At 46.2% G+C, this 23484-nt stretch overlaps 1 protein-coding gene across 5 annotated transcripts in view; it reads left to right on the plus strand.

The window, feature by feature from the left end:
* The window catches only part of ELMO2 (engulfment and cell motility 2), a 49254-nt gene that overhangs the window by 20748 nt on the left and 5022 nt on the right, over positions 1–23484 (plus strand). For 4 of the 5 annotated variants that reach the window (XM_084645308.1, XM_084645307.1, XM_084645310.1 and 1 more), the window contains exons 7-15: positions 840–939; positions 5298–5449; positions 8254–8332; positions 8950–8985; positions 12538–12588; positions 12900–13022; positions 13344–13478; positions 13970–14074; positions 14161–14269. In XM_084645308.1, the coding sequence (XP_084501434.1) occupies positions 840–939; positions 5298–5449; positions 8254–8332; positions 8950–8985; positions 12538–12588; positions 12900–13022; positions 13344–13478; positions 13970–14074; positions 14161–14269 (890 nt within the window). The remainder of the gene's footprint in view (positions 1–839; positions 940–5297; positions 5450–8253; positions 8333–8949; positions 8986–12537; positions 12589–12899; positions 13023–13343; positions 13479–13969; positions 14075–14160; positions 14270–23484) is intronic. The other variant, XM_084645311.1, reaches the window with a different exon arrangement.

Below are 23484 nucleotides of genomic sequence, written 5' to 3' on the forward strand. Positions count from 1 at the left end.
GGGGTAGTAACCCCGTCCCATCCACAGTTATTAAAACACACATCCAGTGATTCCATATATGACCATTTCCAGACACCCTTAGCTTGGTGTCAGCCTGTGACCTCCCCAAGAGTCTTGGAGACCCTGAATCCCAGCTCTTTGTGTTAAACTGATACAAACTGAATGTGTTTGATTTCCAGCTTCTGCTTTTTTATATACAGTTTTTATAACAGATCAAGCTAAACTTTTGTTGCCTTCCACCTGCTATAAATGACTTAGGATACAGATGTCTGCGCAGCTGATCTTGGGGTCTAGGGATCCTGTCCAAGGTAGAACAGCTTGTCAGGTTGTATTGGAGAGATGAGAAGCCTTACTCTTGTATTTGTCCTGTTGTGTCTTGCTGGAGCAGCTTAGTCAGGGTGCCTCTTTAAGGAGAAATGTGGGACTCAGTCAGTGCAGAGAGGGCTATTTACAGGGACATGGATGGTGTGTGTCACTTAATACTAATAATGCTTAGCGTGCAAAGCACTTCACATGAGAGACCTGATCGCTTGAGCCGGTCTGGGAGCACTGCAGAAACCAGTCCAGTGTCCTAGGGATAACTCTGTACCTTGACACACAGGAGACCTAGCTGTGAGAGCTGGGGCTCAGAGCATTGCAGAGGCAGGGCAGTGGAATATCTTGCCTCTTAGTAATGAACCCCATGGCCAGTTAAGGGGCTGTGTTGAGCAGATGCTTTGGCTGGAAGACTGGGGGCGGGGTGAATCCTGTGAAGCCACAGCATTTGCTGAGTGACTTGTGTCTTCTGCCCAGGCTGGTTTCTGTGTCTCCTGCAATCACACTCCCCTTCCTCCTCTCAGTTACAGCGAGATGCTGGCGTTCACACTGACTGCCTTCCTGGAGCTCATGGACCATGGCATCGTCTCCTGGGACATGGTCTCAATAACCTTCATCAAACAGGTGTGGCTCGAGGAGAAGGGGGGAGGGGATGCTGAGTGAAGCAGCAGAGGTGTGGCATAAAGGGGAGGGGAGTTGCATATGGCAGTGGGAGGAGTGAAAAGGGGAACATGTGGTGTGGCACACACATGACATAGGAGGAGGGGGAGAATGGGGCAGGTGCGCCATGAGCAGGGCGGAGATGCGGCGTGGCCTGTGGGGAGAACAGGACATGATACGGTGGGGGAAGTGGGTGTAGTGTGGCATGGGGCAGGGAAGGGACTTGATGTGGAGGAAGGCCTGGCATAGAGTGGTGAAGTAGGGCACGTGATGGACACATATGGTGCAGGTATGGCGTGGAAGGAGTGGGAAAGTAACAGCTTAACTCCAAACATTTCCCCAGTGGATTTTCTGCTGGAGGCTTGTCTCTGTGGCAGTTTGTGTGTGGAGTTAGCAGCGGAGGTGGAAGGGTTTCCTGCTGCCTATTCACACCCCACCTGCAGCTCTAGCAGAGCCCACCCCCCGCAGCGTCACTGGTGCTAGCAGAGAGTGTCACAAACCCTCTGCTGACCTGAATTCTGGTTGGGTTCCACTCTGTTCAGGAAATGGGTCTCTGTTCATGGTGGTTCCTGTAGATGCATGTTTGGTGATTGCAGCTCCAGTCTCCTGCTCAGCTGCGCAGACAGGACACAGCAGCAACCACCATTGTTATAGATGCCTGGGTTCTGCTTCTATCTGAGCTCTAAGCCCTGCTACACTAGATCACTTTTGGAGGCAGGGCTGGGATCAGAGTGGTGGGCAGGCACAGGGGCCAGGGATCAGATTATAGCCTGTGTATTCTATGGCCATGGACTCATCCACAGAATTGTGCTCCAGAATCTCAGCTTTCATTTAAAAATAAAACTGAGTTTCTAGCCCTTGTTGTTGCAGAGAAAACATGACTCTAGTGTATGTACTGCAATGCTGTCTTTCTGAGTCTGGGGACAGTCTGAAACAATAACTCCATAAGACAGAAGACCAGAGGAACCACCAAAGTGGGTCAGATGAATGGTCCATCGAGCCCAGTATCCTGTCTTCCGACAGTGGCCAGTGCTTTAACAGGAATGAACAGACCAGGGCAATTTATCGAGTGATCCATCCCCTGTGTCCAGTCCCAGCATCTGGCAGTCCGAGGCTTAGGGACATCCAGAGCATGGGATTGCATCCCTGACAATCTTGGCTAATAGCCATTGGTGGACCTATCCTCCTTGAATGTATCTAATTCCTTTTTGAACCCAGTTATATTTTGGTCTTCTCAACTTCCCGACAATGAGTTCCACAGGTTAACTGTGCATTGTGTGAAGAGATACTCCTTTTGTTGGTTTTAAACCTGTTATGTATTAATTTCTTTGACCCCTGGTTTTTGTTCTATGTGAAGAGGTAAATAACACTTCCCTAATCACTTTCTTCACACCAGCCATGATGTTATCGACCTCTGTCCTATCCCCCCTCGGTCATCTCTTTTCCAAGCTGAATAGTCGCAGTCTTTTTAATCTCTGCTCATATTGAAGCTGTTCCATCCCCTAGTCATTGTTGCTGCCCTTCTCGGTACCTTTTCCAATTCTAATAGATCTTTTTTGAGATGGGGCAACCAGAATGGCACTCAGTATTCAAGGTGTGGGCCTACCATGGATTTATATAGTGGCATTATTATATTTTCTGTTTTATTATCTGTCCTCCATTTTGTTAGCTTTTTTGATTGCCTCTGCACAGTGAGAAGATGTTTTCAGAGAATTATGCACAATGCCTTGAAGATCTCATTCTTGAGTGGTAACAGCTAATTTGACCCCATTGTTTTGTACGTATAGTTGGGATTTCCAGTGTGCACTACTTTGCATTTATCAACACTGAATTTCATCTTCCATTTTGTTGCCTGGTCACCCAGTTTTGTGAGATCCCTTTGTAACTCTTCACAGTCTTCTTTAGAATAATTTTGTCATCTGCAAAGTTTGCCACTTCACTTTTCACCCCCTTTTCCAGCTCATTTAGGAACATGTTGAACAGCACAGGTCCCAGTACAGATTCGTGGGGGACCCTGCTATGTACCTCTGTCCATTCTGAAAACTGACAATTTAGGACCTTCCCTCTTATCCCATGGCTGCTTACTTTGCTTAAGAGCCTTTGGTGAGGGACCTTGTCAAAGGCTTCTGAAAGCCTGTATCTACTGGATCACCCTTGTCCATGTTTGCTGACTCCCTCAAAGAATTCTAATAGATTGGTGAGCCATGATTTCCCCTTACAAAAGCCATATTGATTCCTCCCCAACAAATCATGTTAATCTGTATGTCTGATAATTCTGTTCTTTACTGTAGTTTCAACCAGTTTGCCTAGTACTGAAGTTAGGTTTACCGGCCTCTAATTGCTGTAATTGAATATGGAGCTTTTAAAAAAAATTGGGATCACATTGGCTATCCTCCAGTCATCCATCCAGTCAGTACAAAAGCTGATTTAAGGGATAGATTACATACCACAGTTAGTAGTTCTGCAGTTTCTACTCCCGGGAAAATTCTGTGCCAAAAAAATAAAAATTCTGCACACAATATTTTAAAATTCTGCAAATTTTATTTATCAAAATAACACTAGATAATCACTCCAGTTTCAATTATTTTGGTAATTTATTTCAAAATACCTGTCAGCAAGTATGTCTGTAACAATACAGAGAAACACAAAAATTCCCCCAGGAGCAAAGAATTAAAGAAAACCCTATGACAACCCAGTTCCTATTTCTCTGCCCCACCCCCCGCCACCCCAGCTGGAGGGGCCAGACACCCACAACTCGTCCCCCCGAGTTCAGCCGTGGGGGGCCCCCCCAGCCAATAAAGTTGAACCCCTTACTCTGCCAGAACTTGGCCATGGGGGCCCCCCAGCCTAGATACATGCCCCCCCCCCGTCCCCGAGAGCCCAGCCATGGCCACTTCCCTCCAGGAGCCCAGCCATGCTCCCCAACCCCCCAGCACAGCCTCCCTACCAGCCAGGGATCCAGAGGGAGAAACAGCCTGCTGCTTAGTCCCCGGCTTGTGTGGAGTTTTCTGCTCTCTCCTTCCCTCATGCGGAGAACTGCAGCTTCCAGGCAGGAACCCTCTAGCTCTCCCCCCACCCAATGCAGTGTCTTCTGTGTGTGTGAGCTGAGCAGGGCTTTGCCAGCTCCAGCAGCACCTGGTGGTGGCCAGCAGCACTGCAGCCCATGTCTGTGGGGGAAAGGAAATTATGCACAAAAAAACAATTTCTGTAAAATTCTGCATTGCGCAGTGGTGCAGAATTCCTCCAGGAGTAAATAATTTCATATTTAAGTTCCTTCAGATCAGTTGGTGAATACCATCTTATCCTGGTGATTTATTATTGTTTAATTTATCAATTTGTTCCAAAACCTCCCCTGACACCTCAATCTGGGGCAGTTCCTCAGATTTGTCACCTAAAAAGAATGTCTCAGGTGTGGGAATCTCCCTCAAATTCTCTGCAGTGAAGATTGTTTCAAAGAATTCATTTAGCTTCTGTACAACGGCCTTGTCTTCCTTGAGTGCTCCTTTAGTACCTTGATCATCCAGTGGCCCCACTGATTGTTTGGCAGGCTTCCTGCTTCTGAGATATTTAAAAAAATTTTGCAGTTAGTTTTTGGGGTGTTTGGTAGTTGGGCCAAAATAGAATCTGAAGGCTGCCTAATTATACTTTTCCACTTGACTTACCAGAATGTGAACCATAGGTGTGGTCTGGCCCATTTTAAAAGTCAGCATTAATTGTGTCACTATTCACTATTCTAGCAGAAACAACCAGCTTATATGTGTCTCCCACAATCCCAAACTGCTCCTATGCTTCCCTGGGTGCCTAGATCTCCAGCTTCTGCAGTGTAGTTATTGGTTCTTGATACAAAATCCTGCAGCATGCTGCAAATAAGGATTGTAGGGATGTCAGAATCTCTTATGACTATGTGGCAGGTGCAACATGAGGCATGAGTGAGACAGCCTTATGCTAAGGAAGGTTACAGACCATCTTACTCCATAAAAGCAGGAGATGCCCAGGCCACAGCCTCTCAGAGTTGGGGTAGTGTCCTTCTCACAGTTGCAGAAGCTGGACCTTCTGGGATTGTGGTGCATGTCACATGCTCCACATGGAGTGGGTTTCTCCTGCTCTGATGCAGCTTCCAGGAACAGTGTGACTCTTGCAGGCAGCTGGATGCAAGGTGAGGTGGTGCTGATTTTAAGAGTATGATGCAGTTGCTACACTTCCTCTTGGTGTTCTGAGGCCTGCCTCCTCTGCCTGCCTGTGTCAAAGCACTTTGGTATTTGGTTTGTCACACAGCCTCTGTGGTGGGCATCTTGCTGAGGTGCTGATTTCTCTGGATTTAGATTGCAGGATATGTGAGTCAGCCCATGGTGGACGTCTCTATTCTTCAGCGATCCCTGGCCATCCTAGAGAGCATGGTGCTGAACAGCCAGACTCTGTACCAGAAGATAGCGGAGGAGATCACTGTGGGGCAGCTCATCTCTCACCTCCAGGTGTGAGTATCCAACAACCCAGACTGGAGAGATCTAAAACTAAACTGAGATTTGTAAAACTTTTTTAGATTATCATTTTAGATTAAAATTCATAACAATGCTGTTTTAAATGGCATTACTGGTAGGGTGTCTTATCTGAACTTTACAAATCTGCGAAAGGCAAAGAACAAGAAATTGGAAAATTATGGCACTAATCTTGGAAATACTTTAGAAATTGAGTAATTTCCCTCATGTGAATAGTCTCACTGATTTCAGTGGGATTAATCATGTGCTTAATATGCACGTGCAGAAGAGTTGGCAGGATTGGGGCCTAAAACTGTATTGTTAGTCAAAACTTTTATTTTATAAATCCAAATAGCACTGTAAAGCAAAATTACTTCAGTGTTACCAATGAACAGTTGTTTAGTATTTCAGTACATTAACAAAGTTAAAACTTGTGAATTCTGTGTATACAATCTCACAAACATTGATATTAACATGAATATTTCATAATGCAACACATTCAACATTCATTACAATCCATGATCAAAAATCACAGGCCAGTTACCAAGGAGTCCTAATATTTGCATTCCCTGAGAATCCCCTCTGTGCTTTCAGAATTGCTTGAGAAGGACAATCAGCTTAAGGTCTGACAAGTGCACGGCTACCTTCCTTGTTTGTGTTTGGCTGCTGCAAGGTGGTTGTTGCAAAATTGTTTAATCCCATCAAGCCCAGTCCTGCAGCTGGATCCACGTGAGCTGAGAACCATAGGAGTCAGTGCAGGTCCATGCATGTGCTTTGCTAAGATGTAGATTTTTTTGCCCCTGCCTCCTTTCCTGTCAAAGCACGGCCATTTAGCAGGTAATGGTCCATCAGCCTTGTTCACACCTGGCTGAGGCATCAGTTTGCCCTTTGTCTCTGAGGAACTGGTTGGCCATTTCCCAGACTTCTCTGGGAAACATATTTTTAGTCAAGATCTCAGCTTTTGTTTATAACTTTACATATTGCACTACTACATGCATTTTGCCATGATATTGATAAGCAAATTATGATTTTAAATACCTCAAAAGGCATACCATGTACAAACATTTTTACAATAGTGTGTAGGGTGTGAACACAGGCATGTATTCTATCACAGTTGCCCACATCCCAGCTAAGTGCCCAGTCACTGGGTGCTAAACGTTTTATAAGGAGGGCATCACCACTACATTTTTCAGGAAATAAATGGTTTGCTCGAAATATTTTGCTGAGCTCTAGTTGCAGATATAGCACTGGGTATTTGCTTATTGAGTTTATGTTTGAGTTTGTGATGTTCTCTCAAAAAAATATACTAATGAAGATCAGAGATGCTTCATTTCAGGGCTGAAGCTTCTTAAGAAAAAAAACCTCTAGGTAAACCTGAAATGCCACAAACTGTTAGGAAACTAATTATAAACAAGTACAAAACCTCATTATTAATAATGTAAGACTATAAAATGAGGAGAAAGTAAAGAACTAACAACATGTAAATAAAATATCTCATTTTAAATTTTTTAATTAAATTTTTAAAAATCTAAAACTTTTTAATCGTGATTTTTATTCACTTCCCACTAGGGAGCCAGCTGCTGCTCCTGTCTCGTTTGCTTCATGTCTTCACTCTTTATTTTTCTGTGTTCAACTCTGTGCCACACATAGGGCCGGCTACCATGCCCTCTCCAGCTCCTCCTCCCCGACCTGAGCGACCCATGACAACCTCTCCCCTTGGTCAGCCTTTCCCATGGAGCCTCCTTGTCCTCCTCATAAAAAGTCTAGGCTCATGAGTCAGGGCCTGTAATTTTACAGCCCCCACCTACCACAGCCCAGAGGTTGAGGCTCTGGCCCCTGTGTCCCGAGAGTGCATTCAGGATAAATGTTCAGAATAAAGAAAAGGAGTACTTGTGGCACCTTAGAGACTAACAAATTTATTTGAGTATAAGCTTTCGTGAGCTACAGCTCACTTCATCAGGTGCATGTAGTGGAAAATACAGTGGGGAGATTTTATATACACAGAGAACATGAAACAGTGGGTGTTACCATACACACTGTAACGAAAGTGATCAGGTACGGTGAGCTATTACGAGCAGGAGAGAAAAAAACCCTTTTGTAGTGATAATCAAGGTGGGCCATTTCCAGCAGTTGACAAGAACGTGTCCGGAACAGTAAGGGGGGAAAATAAACATGGGGAAATAGTTTTACTTTGTGTAATGACACATCCACTTCCAGTCTTTATTCAAGTTTAATGTAATGGTGTCCAGTTTGCAAATTAATTCCAATTCAACAGTCTCTTGTTGGAGTCTGTTTTTGAAGTTTTTTTGTTGAAGAATTACGACTTAGGTCTGTAATCAAGTGACCAGAGAGACTGAAGTGTTCTCCGACGGCTGCTACTCTAAAACTTGTTCAGAATGTGGATGCTGCTTCTGGCAGTTGCTGCAGTTTGAGTTTCTGCTGGTAGAGACTGAGGCCAAAGGTTGTTGGGCTTGAGAATGGTTTGTAAACTCTTTGATACAGTGTCTGTCATGTGAGCCAGAAGAAATAGCGTAAACCATGTTTGGAAGCATTTGTCATAGTGTATTTTCCCCTGACTACAGCAGTTTTTACCTGTCAGTTCAGTGGTGTTCTGAGCAAAGCTAGATGACATGGTGGTAAAAATAGTTGGGTCCTGTCTGAGGAGCTGCACCAGTGCAGATCCTGCCTCCAGATATCCTTGAATAGATGGGGTGAAGTGACAGCCTGTAATATTCCCTCCCTGTTCTGCAAACACTCGCTGCTTCTTTCATCTCCAGTTCTCCGTGTGTCTCTGTCCCTGCAGCTCAAACCAGGAGATTCAGACGTATGCCATTGCCCTGATCAATGCCCTCTTCCTGAAGGCGCCTGAGGACAAGAGACAGGTCTGTGACCTTCTTTCTGTAGCCAAAACCCCTGGCCTGATTAATGGCTGACTGCTCGTTTGGCACCTGCAGCATCTGTCTAAGCAGAATGGGGCCCAGACTCAGACAAGCTCTTTCTATTGCTGTGGGACTCTCTTGCAGTGGTTCAGCATGGGGGGAAATGCAGCAATCTCAACAGAGATATTGACTGGTGCAGAGGGCTATTGGTGTGGGGGATGTCCAGCAGGAAAATGGGGTGTTGCTGGGGAAGAAGCATAGAGCGATTGTATGTAGCGCATGGACACCCTTTGGAGAAACTGAGTCCTGTGGGAATGTCACGTGGGAGTGCAGCACAGGGTGGGGCGGTTAGGAGCCCCATGGGACTGTCCAACATGTGCACACACAATCTCTAAGACCCATGGGCATGTCCCCATGACATGCATAAGAGAAGTAAGTTATCTGCTCTGCTTGAGGCGCCCCAAGATCTTACCTAGGTGTGGGGTGTGCATGCGTCTGTGTCGTGAAGCTTTGCTCTGTTAACCCTTCCTCTTCCAGTGCCCTGTTTGTGCCCTTTGCTCTGGGCTCTGAGCTAACTCCTCTGTCTGCTTCTCTTTGTGCCTTTTGCTTTCTGCCAGCAGGACAAGCTCCTTAACCCGCTAGACCTGCCTGTTACTGTAAGTAACTCCAGCCCTGGGGGAGGGTCAGATGCCTGCTGATCTGTAGGCATCCTAGGTAGTTATCCTCCAGCTATCTCTCCTAGTGCCAGAGATGCTGCATGGGGATTGGAGGTGATGGATGAGCCATGGGAGGGGTGATCCAGGGGATGGTGATGGAGGAACTATACGGAGGGTCTGCTTGACTTTAGCTGGCACAGAGGATATTTATAATGATGGTCCATAAAGGGGTTGTTTACGCTGGGGAAACTTTTAAAACCAGTTCAGCTAAACCAATTTTATAACCAGAACCAGTTCAGTAAAAACAGGCCAAGCTACCTTAAACTGCCTAAAACTGAGTCTGTGCTACAGCTCTGATTGGTTTTAAAATAGGCTAGAAAACTTGCTATGTAGATAAGACCTTATGATAGCAGAGGTGAAGGGGAACATTCACAGTACTCAATGCTGATGCTCTCAGGTTGTAGTAAAAAGAAAAGGAGTACTTGTGGCACCTCAGAGACTAACCAATTTATTAGAGCATAAGCTTTTGTGAGCTACAGCTCACTTCCTCAGATGCATATCATGGAAACTGCAGCAGGCTTTATATATACACAGAGAATATGAAACAATACCTACTCCCACCCCACTGTCCTGCTGGTAATAGCTTATCTAAAGTGATCATCAGGTGGGCCATTTCCAGCACAAATCCAGGTTTTCTCACATTGTGTAAAGAGTTGTCACTTTGGATGGGCTATCACCAGCAGGAGAGTGAATTTGTGTGGGGGGGTGGAGGGTGAGAAAACCTGGATTTGTGCTGAAAATGGCCCACCTGATGATCACTTTAGATAAGCTATTACCAGCAGGACAGTGGGGTGGGAGTAGGTATTGTTTCATATTCTCTGTGTATATATAAAGCCTGCTGCAGTTTCCACGATATGCATCTGAGGAAGTGAGCTGTAGCTCACGAAAGCTTATGCTCTAATAAATTGGTTAGTCTCTAAGGTGCCACAAGTACTCCTTTTCTTTTTGCGAATACAGACTAACACGGCTGTTACTCTGAAACCTGTCAGGTTGTAGTGTATGTCATGCCTGATCTGGGGCTACCCCTTCAGCAATTGTGCCATCAGAATACACTTCAGCCTCCAGCTGTCTGCCTCAGGATTGTTGCTTGTGTCCCACTGCCCATGCAGTTTAGAGTATGATTTAGAGACTTCCATTTGGAAGGTTCTTAAAGTGTTTTGCAGACTTTTGTAGCAGGAGAGAGCACTTTATTCTTGCTGAAAATACAGCCACCTCTGAGGTAGCTCTGTTGACACTTTTAACAGCACTTAGCAAACATGATGTAATATTCTAAGACAGACAATGGGTAGGCTTACCATCTCAAATGGAAAGTTCACAGGTAATTCAGGGAGGAAGAACCATAATTATGTGAGTAGGAGTTTGGCCAAGATACCAAGGCTAATACCCAACTCATAACGTTTCCAAGGGATCTTTAATGACCACTTAAATTTTCCTTGCATCCTTTGTATAGCGCCTAACATGTTGGGGTCCTGGTCCACAACTAGGGCTCTCAGCACTACAGTAATAACAATCCAAAAGAGCACCTCCAATCCCACAGAGCCCCTAGTACCATGCTGGGGCATTAGGGACAATAGTGACTTGGAGAGGAAAGCGCCCCCTGCAGTCACCCTCACCATTCCCTGCAGCACAGTGCCGCCAGGGCCATCCTGGGGCATTAGGGACAATATCAATCATTTGACAGTGGTTAGGCAGTGTATGTGTGCTCACACTTCTACTTACTATGCTAATCAGGATTGTTTCACTGTCTCCTTTCTTTCCAACCATTTACCTGCTTTATCCATCTGTTGTATCATCATATATACAGCCTGTAAGCTCTTTGGGACAGGGACTCCCTTTATTTTGTGTTTGTATGGCACAAATCTCTAAGGGCATTATAATAGAAATTATAAATAATAAGAAACAGTGCTAATTCAAGGGGCAATATATCCTCTTTTGAACCACACTTCCTGCAGCAGCTGGGTGTTAAGATGTCTCCCATTCAAGTACTGACTCATTTTGACTATAGTTAGCATGTGAGCCCTGCTGAGCTCACAGTTCTAGGTGGTTTGGCTATCAGCCAGAGTGTCACTCTGCTCTTCCTAGTGGTTCCTGTCTCCAGCAATATAGAACCAAAAGAGTGAAAACAAAGACCCTAGGAGCAGGCTGAAATGTACATTTTGCCATACTTCCTGTGTGGCCTGGAACTAGCAGGATTGGCATGGGGAGTTTGGGCAGTTGGGACAGTGCAAGGGAGATCAGGAGGGGTAGGTTGCACTGGTGTAATTATTTAAGTATGATTTCATATTCAAATCCAATTCTGGGCCTGCCCAGCCTGTGTTCACCAGTGCTCACAATGTGCAGGGGTTCTGAAATGGACTGTTCTGCTGAATTCATTCCCGATGGCAAATGGCCTGATAGGTCTGCCTCTTTTTATCATGGGCCCATCCAAAGACCTTGCCCCAATAGCAAATTTCTGAAAAGCTCCCACCATGATATTCGCACTGGCACAGCTCCACCTGATAGTGTAAACAGGTTGCTGGTGTTTTAACCAGCATGTCATCTAGACCTGTGGAGAGATGGTAGGGTAGGTGATATGTGCATGATGTCTGGTCAGCTGGCCATGCTGGTCCCAGACACACAGGTTTGCAGCAGACTCATGTGTCTGTCTGTCTGTCGGGATGAGGCACCTCCTCAGCATGTGTAATGTTTAAACACTTCTCACTTCTTTATTTCTTTGCTAAATTGGAAAGAGCACAGTTAAAGAGCCTTTACTCCTCAGGCTGAGGTACAGGCCGAGGGGAAAAAAGCCACTGGAGCAAATATAGCAACTGAAAACTTCAAGCATGAAACTTACTTCCTTTCTATTTGTGTAACTCAAAATCAGCTCAGTGGTTTGTCTTCAAACTGCCCCTTAAAAATCATCTTTGGTGCTGAGACAAGGGAAATGTGAGCTCCAGAGGAAGAGTTCTGAGGAAGTGATAAGCTGTTGAAACAGGGGGACTCTTGTGTCGGCTCGGAACATGCTGGCTGGGCTGTTTACCTGATTGCAGTAAGACTTCTGTAGACAAATACATCCCTGCACTGGTCAGAGTACACCTCCCCAGTTCAAGGGCATCTGGGACAGGCTTGGCCCGCAGCACAGGCTAGGGCAGCCCAAGTAACACTCCATGCTGCCATAGTTCCAACAGGCATTGACCAGCAGGGGACATCCAGGGCCAAGCTTCCTCCTGCCCCCAGACCTCCACACATCCTCTTGCACTGGTGGTATGGCAGTGCAAAGGGGCCATAGAGCAATAATGAATTGGGCCCTTAGATCTCAGGATGACCAGCACTCTAAAGAGACACAGATCGGGGGGAGGAATTGTCCCACAGTGATTGTCTGTAATGAGTTATCTGCCCTACATAGTATGGGCTGTCACTGATCTGTCGCTCGCCTTTTCTCTCCTTTCTGCAAGAGGTGGGTTCTGTTTTTGTTTTTCTCTCATGTTTCTTTTATCTCTGAATTCCCAACAGGAAATGGCTAATGCGTTTGCCCAGAAGCACCTGAGGTCTATAATCCTGAATGTGAGTATGTGACAAATGACAGGGAGCTTCTTAGCCATTACTAATTGGAAACCTCGATTATGCTGAGTATAAATCTTGCTGCCTAAGGGCACCTCCAGGAGTATGAGTCTGTGCAGAGTGGAATTGCAGCCACTTGTTAAAGAGAGAGAAGACCGTTGACAGCGTGTTTCCTTCTGGCATTAGAGCAGGTCCCATCAGGTGTTGGATCTTCATGAACACAGGGGTATGGGCAGCCTGACTTATGCCTACAGCAAGCAGCACTCAGTAGTTTTTCTAACTGTTCACTCTTGCCCCCACCCTTGATATTGCAGCATGTGATCAGAGGAAACCGCCCAATCAAAACAGAAATGGCGCATCAGCTGTACGTGCTGCAGGTCCTGACCTTTAACCTCTTGGAAGAGCGGATGATGACCAAGATGGATCCCAATGATCAGGTCATTGTTAGGGCTGCAGTGAGTGCACTGTAGAGGAAGCCCCAGGATCAGCAGGCTGGGTACGATTATGAGGGACAGGAGGTGCTGAAAGAGGGGATCTGCTTCATGACTGGCTTCCTTAGCTCCACCTCAGCTGCAGGGAGTGTTAAAAGCTGAAGTTCCCAATGGGTGTCACCGTAAAAAGTGCCAGCTCAATTCCTGGCACTTGATCCATGCCCACAACATGAGCTCTGGAGAGAGACAGGACCGCATGGTGTTGTGTAGAAATATTGCTGGTGTGATTCCTGATGCGCTGCAATCTCCTTGCCGTTTATCCCTCAGGCACAAAGAGATGTCATATTTGAGCTGAGAAGAATCGCTTTTGATGCAGAGTCTGATGGCAACACCGTACCTGGGGGCGGGACAGAGAAACGCAAAGCCATGTACACCAAGGACTACAAGATGCTGGGATTCACTGTATGCATCCGGAGGGATTGCTGATGCCGCCGTGTGCTAGAGGCAGCTTAAGAGTTCCCTATTGGGGAGGGGGGAACAGGAGGAGGCCACAAAGTGCACAGATGACACCCCGTTTCTGTATCGGAGCCTTGGACATCTCCTAAGAGAGGAACTCTGCAGAGGCAGGGCCCCCTGTTTGTATCATTGTGAACACACTGCTTAGTTAAAGCCAGTGATTAGGCTCAGGTCTCTTGCGCATGATGTGCAAGGATCTTCTCGGAGGGCACAGATTGTTGTGTGCGAGTCACATCTATCTCCACAAGAGCAACAAATAACATTTCCAGAGACAACTTGGATAGGTGGCCACTCGAGTGTTCCCTGTGTGGATTGCTCATCTCAGGCGGAGGGTTCTGGGAGGGTTAAGGACCCCCTACACAGGCAGATTCAGGGAAGTTTCTTTCAGGATTCCCTAGGACTAATGTGTTTGGGTTTTTCCTACACTCTACCCACAGAATCACATCAATCCAGCCATGGACTTTACCCAGACTCCCCCAGGGATGCTGGCTTTGGACAACATGCTCTACTTGGCCAAATTCCATCAGGACACCTACATCAGGGTATGGAGAAAAGGGTACCTCCTGCAAACATCATCACCCTGGTTTGTGCTGCGTCATGCGTGCTCTCTCTCTCTCTCTCTCTCTAGATTGTCCTGGAGAACAGCAGTCGAGAGGACAAGCATGAGTGCCCATTTGGGCGCAGTGCCATTGAGCTCACCAAAATGCTGTGTGAAATCCTGCAGGTTGGGGAGCTCCGTAAGTGCCTCCACCCTAACCCCTGGAACCTTTCTCTGGATGTGCTGTGTACTGGGGAGGTGCTCCCCTGAAATCACCCATAGGGTATACATCCTGTGCCCAAGGGCAGAGAGACTGGAGCTCCATGCTTTCTTGTGATCCATGAGTGCTGAGACCAGGGTCTGTGCTCTTTGGTGACCTAGGCTCCTCGGGCTGGAGTAGGGCTGTACAGGGTCAGAGGACACAGTGGTAAAACTGCCTGCACTACAGCTCATCCAACTGGTAATACCAGGGCTGAAGAGCAGGTAAGAAATGTCCTTATGTAGGCAAGGCCATGGATGCTGTTGGGGCCTCCTGAGCCATGTGAGAGAGTCAGGAGAGAAGCTCTCTTCTGGGGCTACAAGGGTGGCAGTGCTCAGCTCTTCTTTAGGCATGTGTCAGTATGGATCCCACTATAGGTGTGCATGTCCCTCATAATCTTTTTCTGAATAGCAATGTCTGTTGGGCCCTGTGTGTGCCCTGTGCAATGGCATAAAGGGAAAAGAGACCACAACCCTCCCTTCGTTCCCTCTTACAACCCATGGCAGAGACACTGAACCAAATGAGTGTCTGACTCATTACTCTTTCTTGAGCTTCAAACTCACTTCAGATTACTTTATTCTGTGAAGGAATTCCTCTTCACCTCATTATTAATTTTGATTTGGACATTAAAAAAAAAAAAAGGGAAAAGGTTAGGGGTTAACCTGCCTAAAAGCTCCCATGCACACAACCTGCATAGCACAGTGAGGCACTTCACACATGCTATAGGTTAAAACCCTGTCCATTGTGCAATGATCTCATGTCCTTAACTGATGAGCACAACAGATTCCATTTCTGCCTTGAGGAAGGGCACATCCGCAACAAGTGCTCATTCTGCTGTTCCTTCTCATCCAACACGCGAACATGAAGAGACACGAGGCTCAAGTTACATATCTTTGAGCAATCCATGAATGATGCATCCAATCCTGGAGACGAGAGCTCCACCAAGCTGGAGTCAAGGAGGCTATCCCCAGCAACTGCTCCACTAAGCAGGCACCATACCCCTGTTTTCCATTGGGGGGGAAGAAGTCATCAAAAAGGGTGCCAAGACCACTGGTATCAGTCCCAAGATCTCCAAGACCAGTCATAGCACTGGCATAGATGGCCTTACTGTTCAACACTTTAGCACCAACTCCAGGACAAAGAGTACCAACAGACTGGCATGGATTCCAAGTGCAGCTTGGAGCATCCAGCAGTTTTATCCTGAAAAGAGGATTTGAAACATTCCTCCAAAGACAGGTCTAACCCCTCCATGACATTGAGGGCTGGAAGCAAGCGAGCAGACTATGAAGACAGCACAGGAGACAGCTGTACTTTTACAGATTTTGACACTGAGACTTACACAGGTACCAACACTCATGCCAGTCAACAAACCTTTCTGGTACCAAGATGCACCTTAGAGGAACTGCCATCACCTCTACACTTGGGATAGAAACCAGCACTGGAGGCCCCAGCACCAGACATACCCCCAATGGTACTGCTGTTCACTGAGATGTACTTCTCTTCACCATATCCAACCCATTCCCTCTCTCCTACTTCAAGCAGGGAACCCTCTTCCATCAGATCAGCGTAAGGATCTGTGGGACTAGAACCCAGGTCTGCAGAGCTCAGGACTGCAGTTCTGACATCGTCACCAGGGGGCCATCCAGAGCCCCATCCAAGGAGCATTGTGGAGATTAGGTGCGGTAGGAAGAACTGCTCAACGGGCATAGGCGCTGACTCCAGGGCTGGAGCACCCAAGGAGAAAAATTGGTGGGTGCTCTGCAACCACCGGCAGCTCCCCGCTCCAGCTCACCTCCGCTCCGCCTCCACCTCCTGCGGGAGTGCACCGCGTGCCCGCTTTTTCCCCCCTAGCTCCCAGCGCTTACATCGCGAAACAGCTGTTTCGCGTGGCAGGGAGGGAGGGGGGTGGAGAGGGAACGTGGCACACTCGGGGAAGAGGCGGGGCCAGGTGGGGATTTGGGGAGGGGTCCAATAGGGGCAGGGAGGGGGCAGAGTTGGGGCGGGGACTTTGGGGGGGAAGGAGTTGGAATGGGGGCGGGCCAGGGATGGGGGGGCGCAAGCTCCCACCAGCGCCGGGGAAAGTTGGTGCCTATGCCAATGGGTCCAGAGCTGCAATATCCTGCAGCCTTTTTATTGGCCCATGCTCACTATTTAACCCTAGAGGGTGCCCCAGGAAGTTGTTTGGACAACCACACAGACCTCTGGCCTGCTGCAACTCCAGACCTCCCCTAGCTTTCTGATCTCCAGTCTCCAAATTCAGCCGGACTCTGACCTTTACTCTTGCCTGTTGATCCCATCTCTAGCGATTACTCCTATCCCTGCTCGCTGACTACTGCCTCGTGGCCACCCTTGACTGTGTGGACACCAGCCCAGCCATAACTGCTAGGTCAAACTACTTACACCTCTATCTCTTACTCTCAGAAAAGGATCTTAGAGGGAGTTCCAGCAACATTCTATACCAGGCACCGATGCATGGCTGCAGTTGACCTGTCCACTGCCAATCTGGCCAGTACTCTTATAATCTGCACCTTGGCCTTACCAGCCCTCCTGGGGCCATCCACAGTCCAGGAGCAGACCCCCGTTGTATGTATAGGGGAAAAGGATGACATCTCAATCACCATTGGGTCAATGGCCAAGCCCTCCCCTCATCAGAACTAGAGGAAGCCCTTCATGAGCAAGTCAAGGCAGCTTGAGAGATGCTCCAACTGTTCTCCCCACCAAAGGGGTCTTCATTTTTTCCTGATGAGGTGGTTGCTTCAGTCCAGACACTAGCCATTGTTGACTTTAGAGCCTTCCAAGATGTGCTCTCGAGGATAGCTAAAACATCAGCTATTGAGATAGCAGTGATCCAAGAGAACACGCACAAGCTGTTTGATATTTTTAGCTCCTCAGGGCCATCAAGAATTGACCTCCTGATTTAATGAGGGCATACTGGACCCAGCAAAGGGACTGTGGCATGCCCCAGTCTCGCTTTCCCCTGCTTGGAACTAAGAAGAAAAGCACTGCCAAATACTGTTCAAGAGCTTTGAGCATTTTTAGATGCATCCGGCACCAGGGTTGCTAGTAGTATCTGTTCTTCAGGAGAAAAGATCAGATCCATCAAGGAACTCCTAAAGATAGGGACCTCATGAAATTAGACCTTTTTAGTCAGAGGGCACATTCATCAGCCTCCCTCCGGATGTGTATGATGAACTATCAGACCTTGTTCGTGAAAGGGGTTTTTTATAGGGGAAAGAGTGTGATTCTTCCATCCCCTTCCTATTTTGGCTCCCACAGGGATGCAGAGAAGAGCTCAGAGAAACCATCAGAGTCCAGGTGATAACAAAAAACAGCGCTACAAGTAGCAATGGACAAGGATTGGTCCTGCTTTGAGCAGGGGGTTGGACTAGATGACCTCCTGAGGTCCCTTCCAACCTGATATTCTATGATTCTATGATTCTAAGTCTGGTACAGTTGCTAGATCCATGGCTATGGCAATCATAACACACCAGGCAGCTGTTCAGCAACCAGACGGCTGAGGCACTCCCATTCTCTCAAGGCTTCAAGGATAGTGCTGAGGATCCTAGGGATCTACATCCTAGCACCATATCAAAGCTCTTCCAACATCAGAGCCTACAAAAGCAAAGAACGCTGTCCTGTTGCCAGGTACCAACCAGATACACATCCAGAAAGCAGGGCAGTAGCTCCAGGAGTACCTGCCATCTTCCTCTGTTGTGCAGCAGGTTTGATTGGGGTGTTGAGAACCACATCAAGACCATCCCAGAGCTGACCTTGAGAAACCACCTCACCCACTTCCATCTGGTGTGGTCTGGGATTATACCAGCAAGTGAGTGCTGGGTATGCCCCATCTAACTCTTTTCCTTGCCCCTACCCACTCTCCTTCCCTGTCTGTCTTCATGGACCCCTCATGAGAGCCTGTTACAAAAAAGTGGCCTCATTGCTTCATCTAGGATCCATAGGAGAGGTTCCACAGGAGGACAGGGGAAAAGGCTTCTGCTCCCAATATTTCCTTATTCTGAAGAAAAAACTTGCCTTCTTCAGAGGAGATTGAACAGACACATTTGCCGCTTCAGATTCAGTATGGTAGCACCTTCTTCATCCCAGAAGGCTCTGGACTGATTTGTGGCTCTTGACTTGTAGGAAATGTACTTCCACACAGCGATCCACCTAGGCCACAGAAGTAACGGATATTTACAGTAGAGCCCAATCACTGCAAGTACAAAGTATTGCCTTTCAGGTTCTTCACAGCATCAAGAGTCTACAAAATGTGTTGCCACAATGGTGGCACACCTAAGAGGGCATCTGTGTCTAGAGGACTGGCTGATCAGAGGCAGATCCTATCAGGAAGCTCTGAGAAGCCTCAGTTGTGCCCTTTCCCTGTTTGCCCAGCTGGGCTTCCTGGTGAATTACAAGAAATTATCTTCTTATCCTATCACAGATAATAGTTTATATGGGCCAGGATAGATTCCATGACAGCAAGGGCTAAGCTGCCAGAAGACTGATTCCTTTTGCTCCAGTTATCACTGAACACAGTGAAATCACAACCAGCTATGATGCTGCTTGCCAGAATTCATTTGAGGCCTCTACAATTCTGGCTCAGGTCAGTTTACTTCTAGGCTAAGTACCTGATGAGCAGGAAAGTCCTGCTACCACCTCATGTGCTCTTAGCGCTGGACTGGTGGCTGCATCCCAACAAAGTCCAAAAAGGGATGCGGGTCACAGTGACCCTGTTGCCAACTATGGCATTAGTCGACACATCAGGTACAGGCTGGGGAGCTCACCTAGGCCATCTACAGATGCAAGGAGTCTAGTCCCCAGAGGACACAGGGCTGCATATAAATGCCCTAGAACTCAGAGCAATTGGACTGATGTGTATGGCATTCCTCCCAGTCTTACGACATTCCATAGTGCAGATACTGACAGACAATACATTCGCATTTCATTTCATAAACGAGGAAAGAGTGACAGCTCTTTGCCTCTCTGCATAGGAATGAACAAACCATGGAAATGGTATCATCTGCATAGCATAACCCTGGGAGCTCTGCACCGCCTGGGAGTTGTCAACAATCTGATGAACGTCCTGAGCAAGCAGTCAATTACCAGTCACAAGGGTTAATGCAGGATTCTCTCACTAGGTCGACTTTCCATCAGTGGACAACAGCTCTGATGTGTACCACCAAAGACAACACCAAGTGTCCAAACTTCTGTTCCAGAGAGGGCATGAGCCTTTGATCATTGCTGGATGGTTTTCTTCTGCAATGGAATCAAGACCTTGTATTGCCTTCCCACCAATTCTGCTAATCCCCAAGGTTACTGATAAAGTCTCAGTACCAAGGTCATATTCAGAGCTCCTATTGACTGAGGCAGTTCTGGCTGACAGACCTGTTGCAGGTGTCTGTGCAATCACCGGCAGGCTGTGGGGCCAATTAGACCTTTTGTCACAGGGTCAGATTCTCCACTCTGAACCAAAGTTCCTGCGCTTGACTGCTTGAATGCTGGCTGGTTAAGCACCATGGTAAAGGATTGCTCCTTACAAGTTCAAGAAATCCTGGTACAGAGCAAGAAAACTGACTCCAGCAAATGGAAAAGATTCTCTGTATGGGTTGCCTGATACAGTTTAGACCAGAAGATTTTTAACTATTTGCTGCAGTTAAAACATTCTGAATTGTCCTTTAGTTCAGTCAAGGTCCACCTGGTGGCAATATCAGTGTACCATCCACCGATACAGTTGCTCTTGATCTTCTCTTATCCGCCAATATCCAAGTTTTTCAAGGGTCTAATGGCTACTTACCCACTGGTCAGGGAACTTATTCCCACATAGAACCTCGGCATCATCCTTCTAAGGCTAACAGAGCTCCCTTTTGAGCCCCTCTTGGAGTGTGCTATCCACCATCTCACTCTCAAAACAGTCTTTTTTTTTGGTGGTCATCACCCAAGTCAAGGTGAGAGAGCTTCAGGCACTCATGCAGAACCCCTCTATGCCTCATTCCATAAAGACAGGATTGTACTTAGACTTCCTGCAAAATTCATTCCCAACATGGTTTCTGAGTTCCAAAACCAATCTATCACTTTATCTCTGGTCTTTCCAAAGCCACATTCCACCCAAGAAGAGAAGCTGCTGCAAACTCTGGATATATTCAGAGTTTCCCAATATTCTAGTGACAGGGCCACACTTTTTAGATTGTGCCAACATCTATTTTGTGGCTGTGGCCAGCTGCTCCAAGGGGCAGGCTATTTCATCACAAAGACTATCAAAATGGGTAACTCAGTATATCTCGTTGTGTTACTTGCTGGCCACTGTACCTCTCCCACTGACAGTTAAGACTTTCTCCACCAGAGCCCAAGCAACATCTGCCTGCTTCCAAAAGATGCCAGTTATCCAAAATCTGCAAGACAGCTATGTTAAACAATCCATTCATGTTTGTCAAACACTATGAACTGTACTTAGGTGCTAGATCTGATGTCAATTTGGGAGAGCAGTCCTCCAATCTCTATTTAACTACTGCAGCTGATATTCTTCATTCCCACCATCCTGAGGGAACAATACTTTCCAGTCACTTATAGTGGGATCTACACTGACACGTACTCAAAGAAGAGAGAACAGTTACTTACCTACAATAACTGTGGTTCATCAAGATGTAGTCAGTGTGGATCCCATGACTCACCCTCCATCCATGCTTTTCACACTCCTCAGCAGTCATGGGCTACGAATTGCGAGGGAACTAAAAAAGGGTCATGGCTGCTTTATGCTCTAGCACAGGAATGCAAGGGGGCATAGGGCACATGCATTGCTGTGACAGATGCTGCTACTCAGAAAAGATTCCAAGCTTGCCACATGTGAACCTACAGTGGGATCCACACTGACGAATCGTGGTTACTGTAGGGTAAGTAACTGTTCTTTTAATCATTCTTTATGGCACAGCGCAAATCACAGTAGCAACCATCAAGATGCAAAGAAAATCTGAGGAACCCAGACAACCTCCAAGCAACACCCCAAGGCAAACCTTGCCACCTGGAGGCCAAACAGCTACAGGAGCCAGTCCCCATTGGGTGAAAGTAGAAACAGATGCAGAAAACCCCTTGAGGGCAAAAGGAAGTTATTGGGGGGAAGTAGGGGGGGAATATATGGAAGAAAGGGGAAGTCAGTAGTCATGACTATAAATCAAAAATTAAGAATAGTAGAAAACTGATAAGAGAAGCAAAGGGACAGAAGGAGAAATCTGTGGCCAGCAGAGTTAAGGACAATAAGGAGGAGTTAAAGTATATTAGGAACAAAAAGAATCCTAACACTGGTATTGGTCCTTTACTAGATGGGAGTGTTAGTGTTATCAGTAATAATGCAGAAAAGGGAGAAGTGTTCAATAAATATTTCTGTTTTGCATTTGGGGAAAAAACAGGTAGTATAGTCATGTCATATATGATAACACGCTTTCCAATCCACTAATATCTCAGGAGACTGTTAAACATTTTTTAATCAGCAGAACCAGACAACTTGCATCTATGAGTTTTAAAAGAGCTGGCTGAGGAGCTTGCTGGAAAGTTAATGTTGATTTATCAGTAAGTCTTGGAACTCTAGGGAAGTGCCAGAAGACTTGAAGAAAGCTAATATTGTGCCAATATTTAAAAAGGGTAAACGGGATGACCTTGGTAGTTATAGGCCTGTCAGTCTCCCATCAATCCTGGGCAAAATAATGAAACCGCACTCAATAAGAATTAAAGGAGGGTAATATAATTTAATGCCAATCAACATGAGTTTATAGAAAATAGATTCTTTCAAACTAACTTGATATCTTTATTTTTTCTGGAGGGGGGTGAGATTACTGGTTTGGTTGATAAAGCTAATACTGTTCATGTAATATACTTGGGTGCCACGAGACATTTTGATTTAAAAAAATTAGAATGATATAAAATTAATGTGGCACACATGAAATGGATTAAAAGATGGCTAACTGATGGGTCTCAAAATGTAACTGTAAACAGGGAATCATCATCAAGCAGGTGTGTTTCTAATGAGTTCCCACAGGGATTGGTTCTTGGCCTTACACTTTTTAATATTTTTATCAATTACCTGGAAGAAAACATAAAATAACTGTTTTCCGATTACGCAAAAATTGGGGGAGTGGTGAATAATGAAGAGGATAAGACTGATACAGCGTTATCTGGATAGCTTGGTAAACTAGGTGCAACCAAACAATATGCATGCTAATGCAGCTAAATATATACATCTAGAAACGAAAAACGTAGGCCATACTTACAGGATGGGGGACTCTATCCTGGAAAGCAGTGACTCTGAAAAAGATTTGGGAGTTGTGGTGGATAATCAGGTAAACATGAGCTCCCAGTGCAATGCTGTGGCCAAAAGGGCTAATGTAATCCTTTGATGCATAAATAAGGGAATTCCGAGTAGGAGTAGAAGTTATTTTACCTCTCTATTTGGCACTGGTGTGACTACTGCTGGAATACCATGTCTTGTTCCTGTGTCCAGAATTCAAGAATAATGTTGATAAACTGAAGCATGTTCAGAGAAGAGCCACAAGAATGATTAAAAGATTACAAGATACCTTATAGTGATAGACTTAAGGAGTTCAATCTATTTAGCTTAATACAGAGAAGGATAAAAGGTGACATGATTACAGTCCATAAATACCTACATGGGGAACAAATATTTTAATAATGGGTTCTTCAGTCTAGCAGAGAGAGGTGTAACACAAGCCAATGGATGGAAGTTGAAGCCAGACAAATTCAAAAAGGAAATAAGGTGTAAATTTTTGACAATTAGGGTAGTTAACCATTGGAACAATTTACCAAGAGTCATGGTAGATTCTCCACCACTGGCAATTTTTATATCAAGATTGGATGTTTTTCTAAAAGATCATCTCTAGGAATTATTTTGGGGAAGTTCTGTGACCTGTGTTATACAGGAGGTCAGACTAGATGATCACAGTGATCCTTCTGACCTTAGAATTGATGAATAAGGTGCCTGAATAAAGCAGCAGAAGTAGCAGAGTATTGCACAGTGATTCTTGCTCACCAGTTAAAGACATGGACTGATTCTCAGATCTGGACTCTGAAGTAATTTCCCCATCCCCAACATATACTAGCATGGGGATAGGGGAGGTAAACCGTAGACAGGATCATGTAGCCTTTCTTTAATA

This window comes from Lepidochelys olivacea (genome assembly GCF_965140295.1).
Source record: "Lepidochelys olivacea isolate rLepOli2 genome assembly, chromosome: 13".
Classification (NCBI taxonomy): domain Eukaryota; kingdom Metazoa; phylum Chordata; order Testudines; family Cheloniidae; genus Lepidochelys; species Lepidochelys olivacea.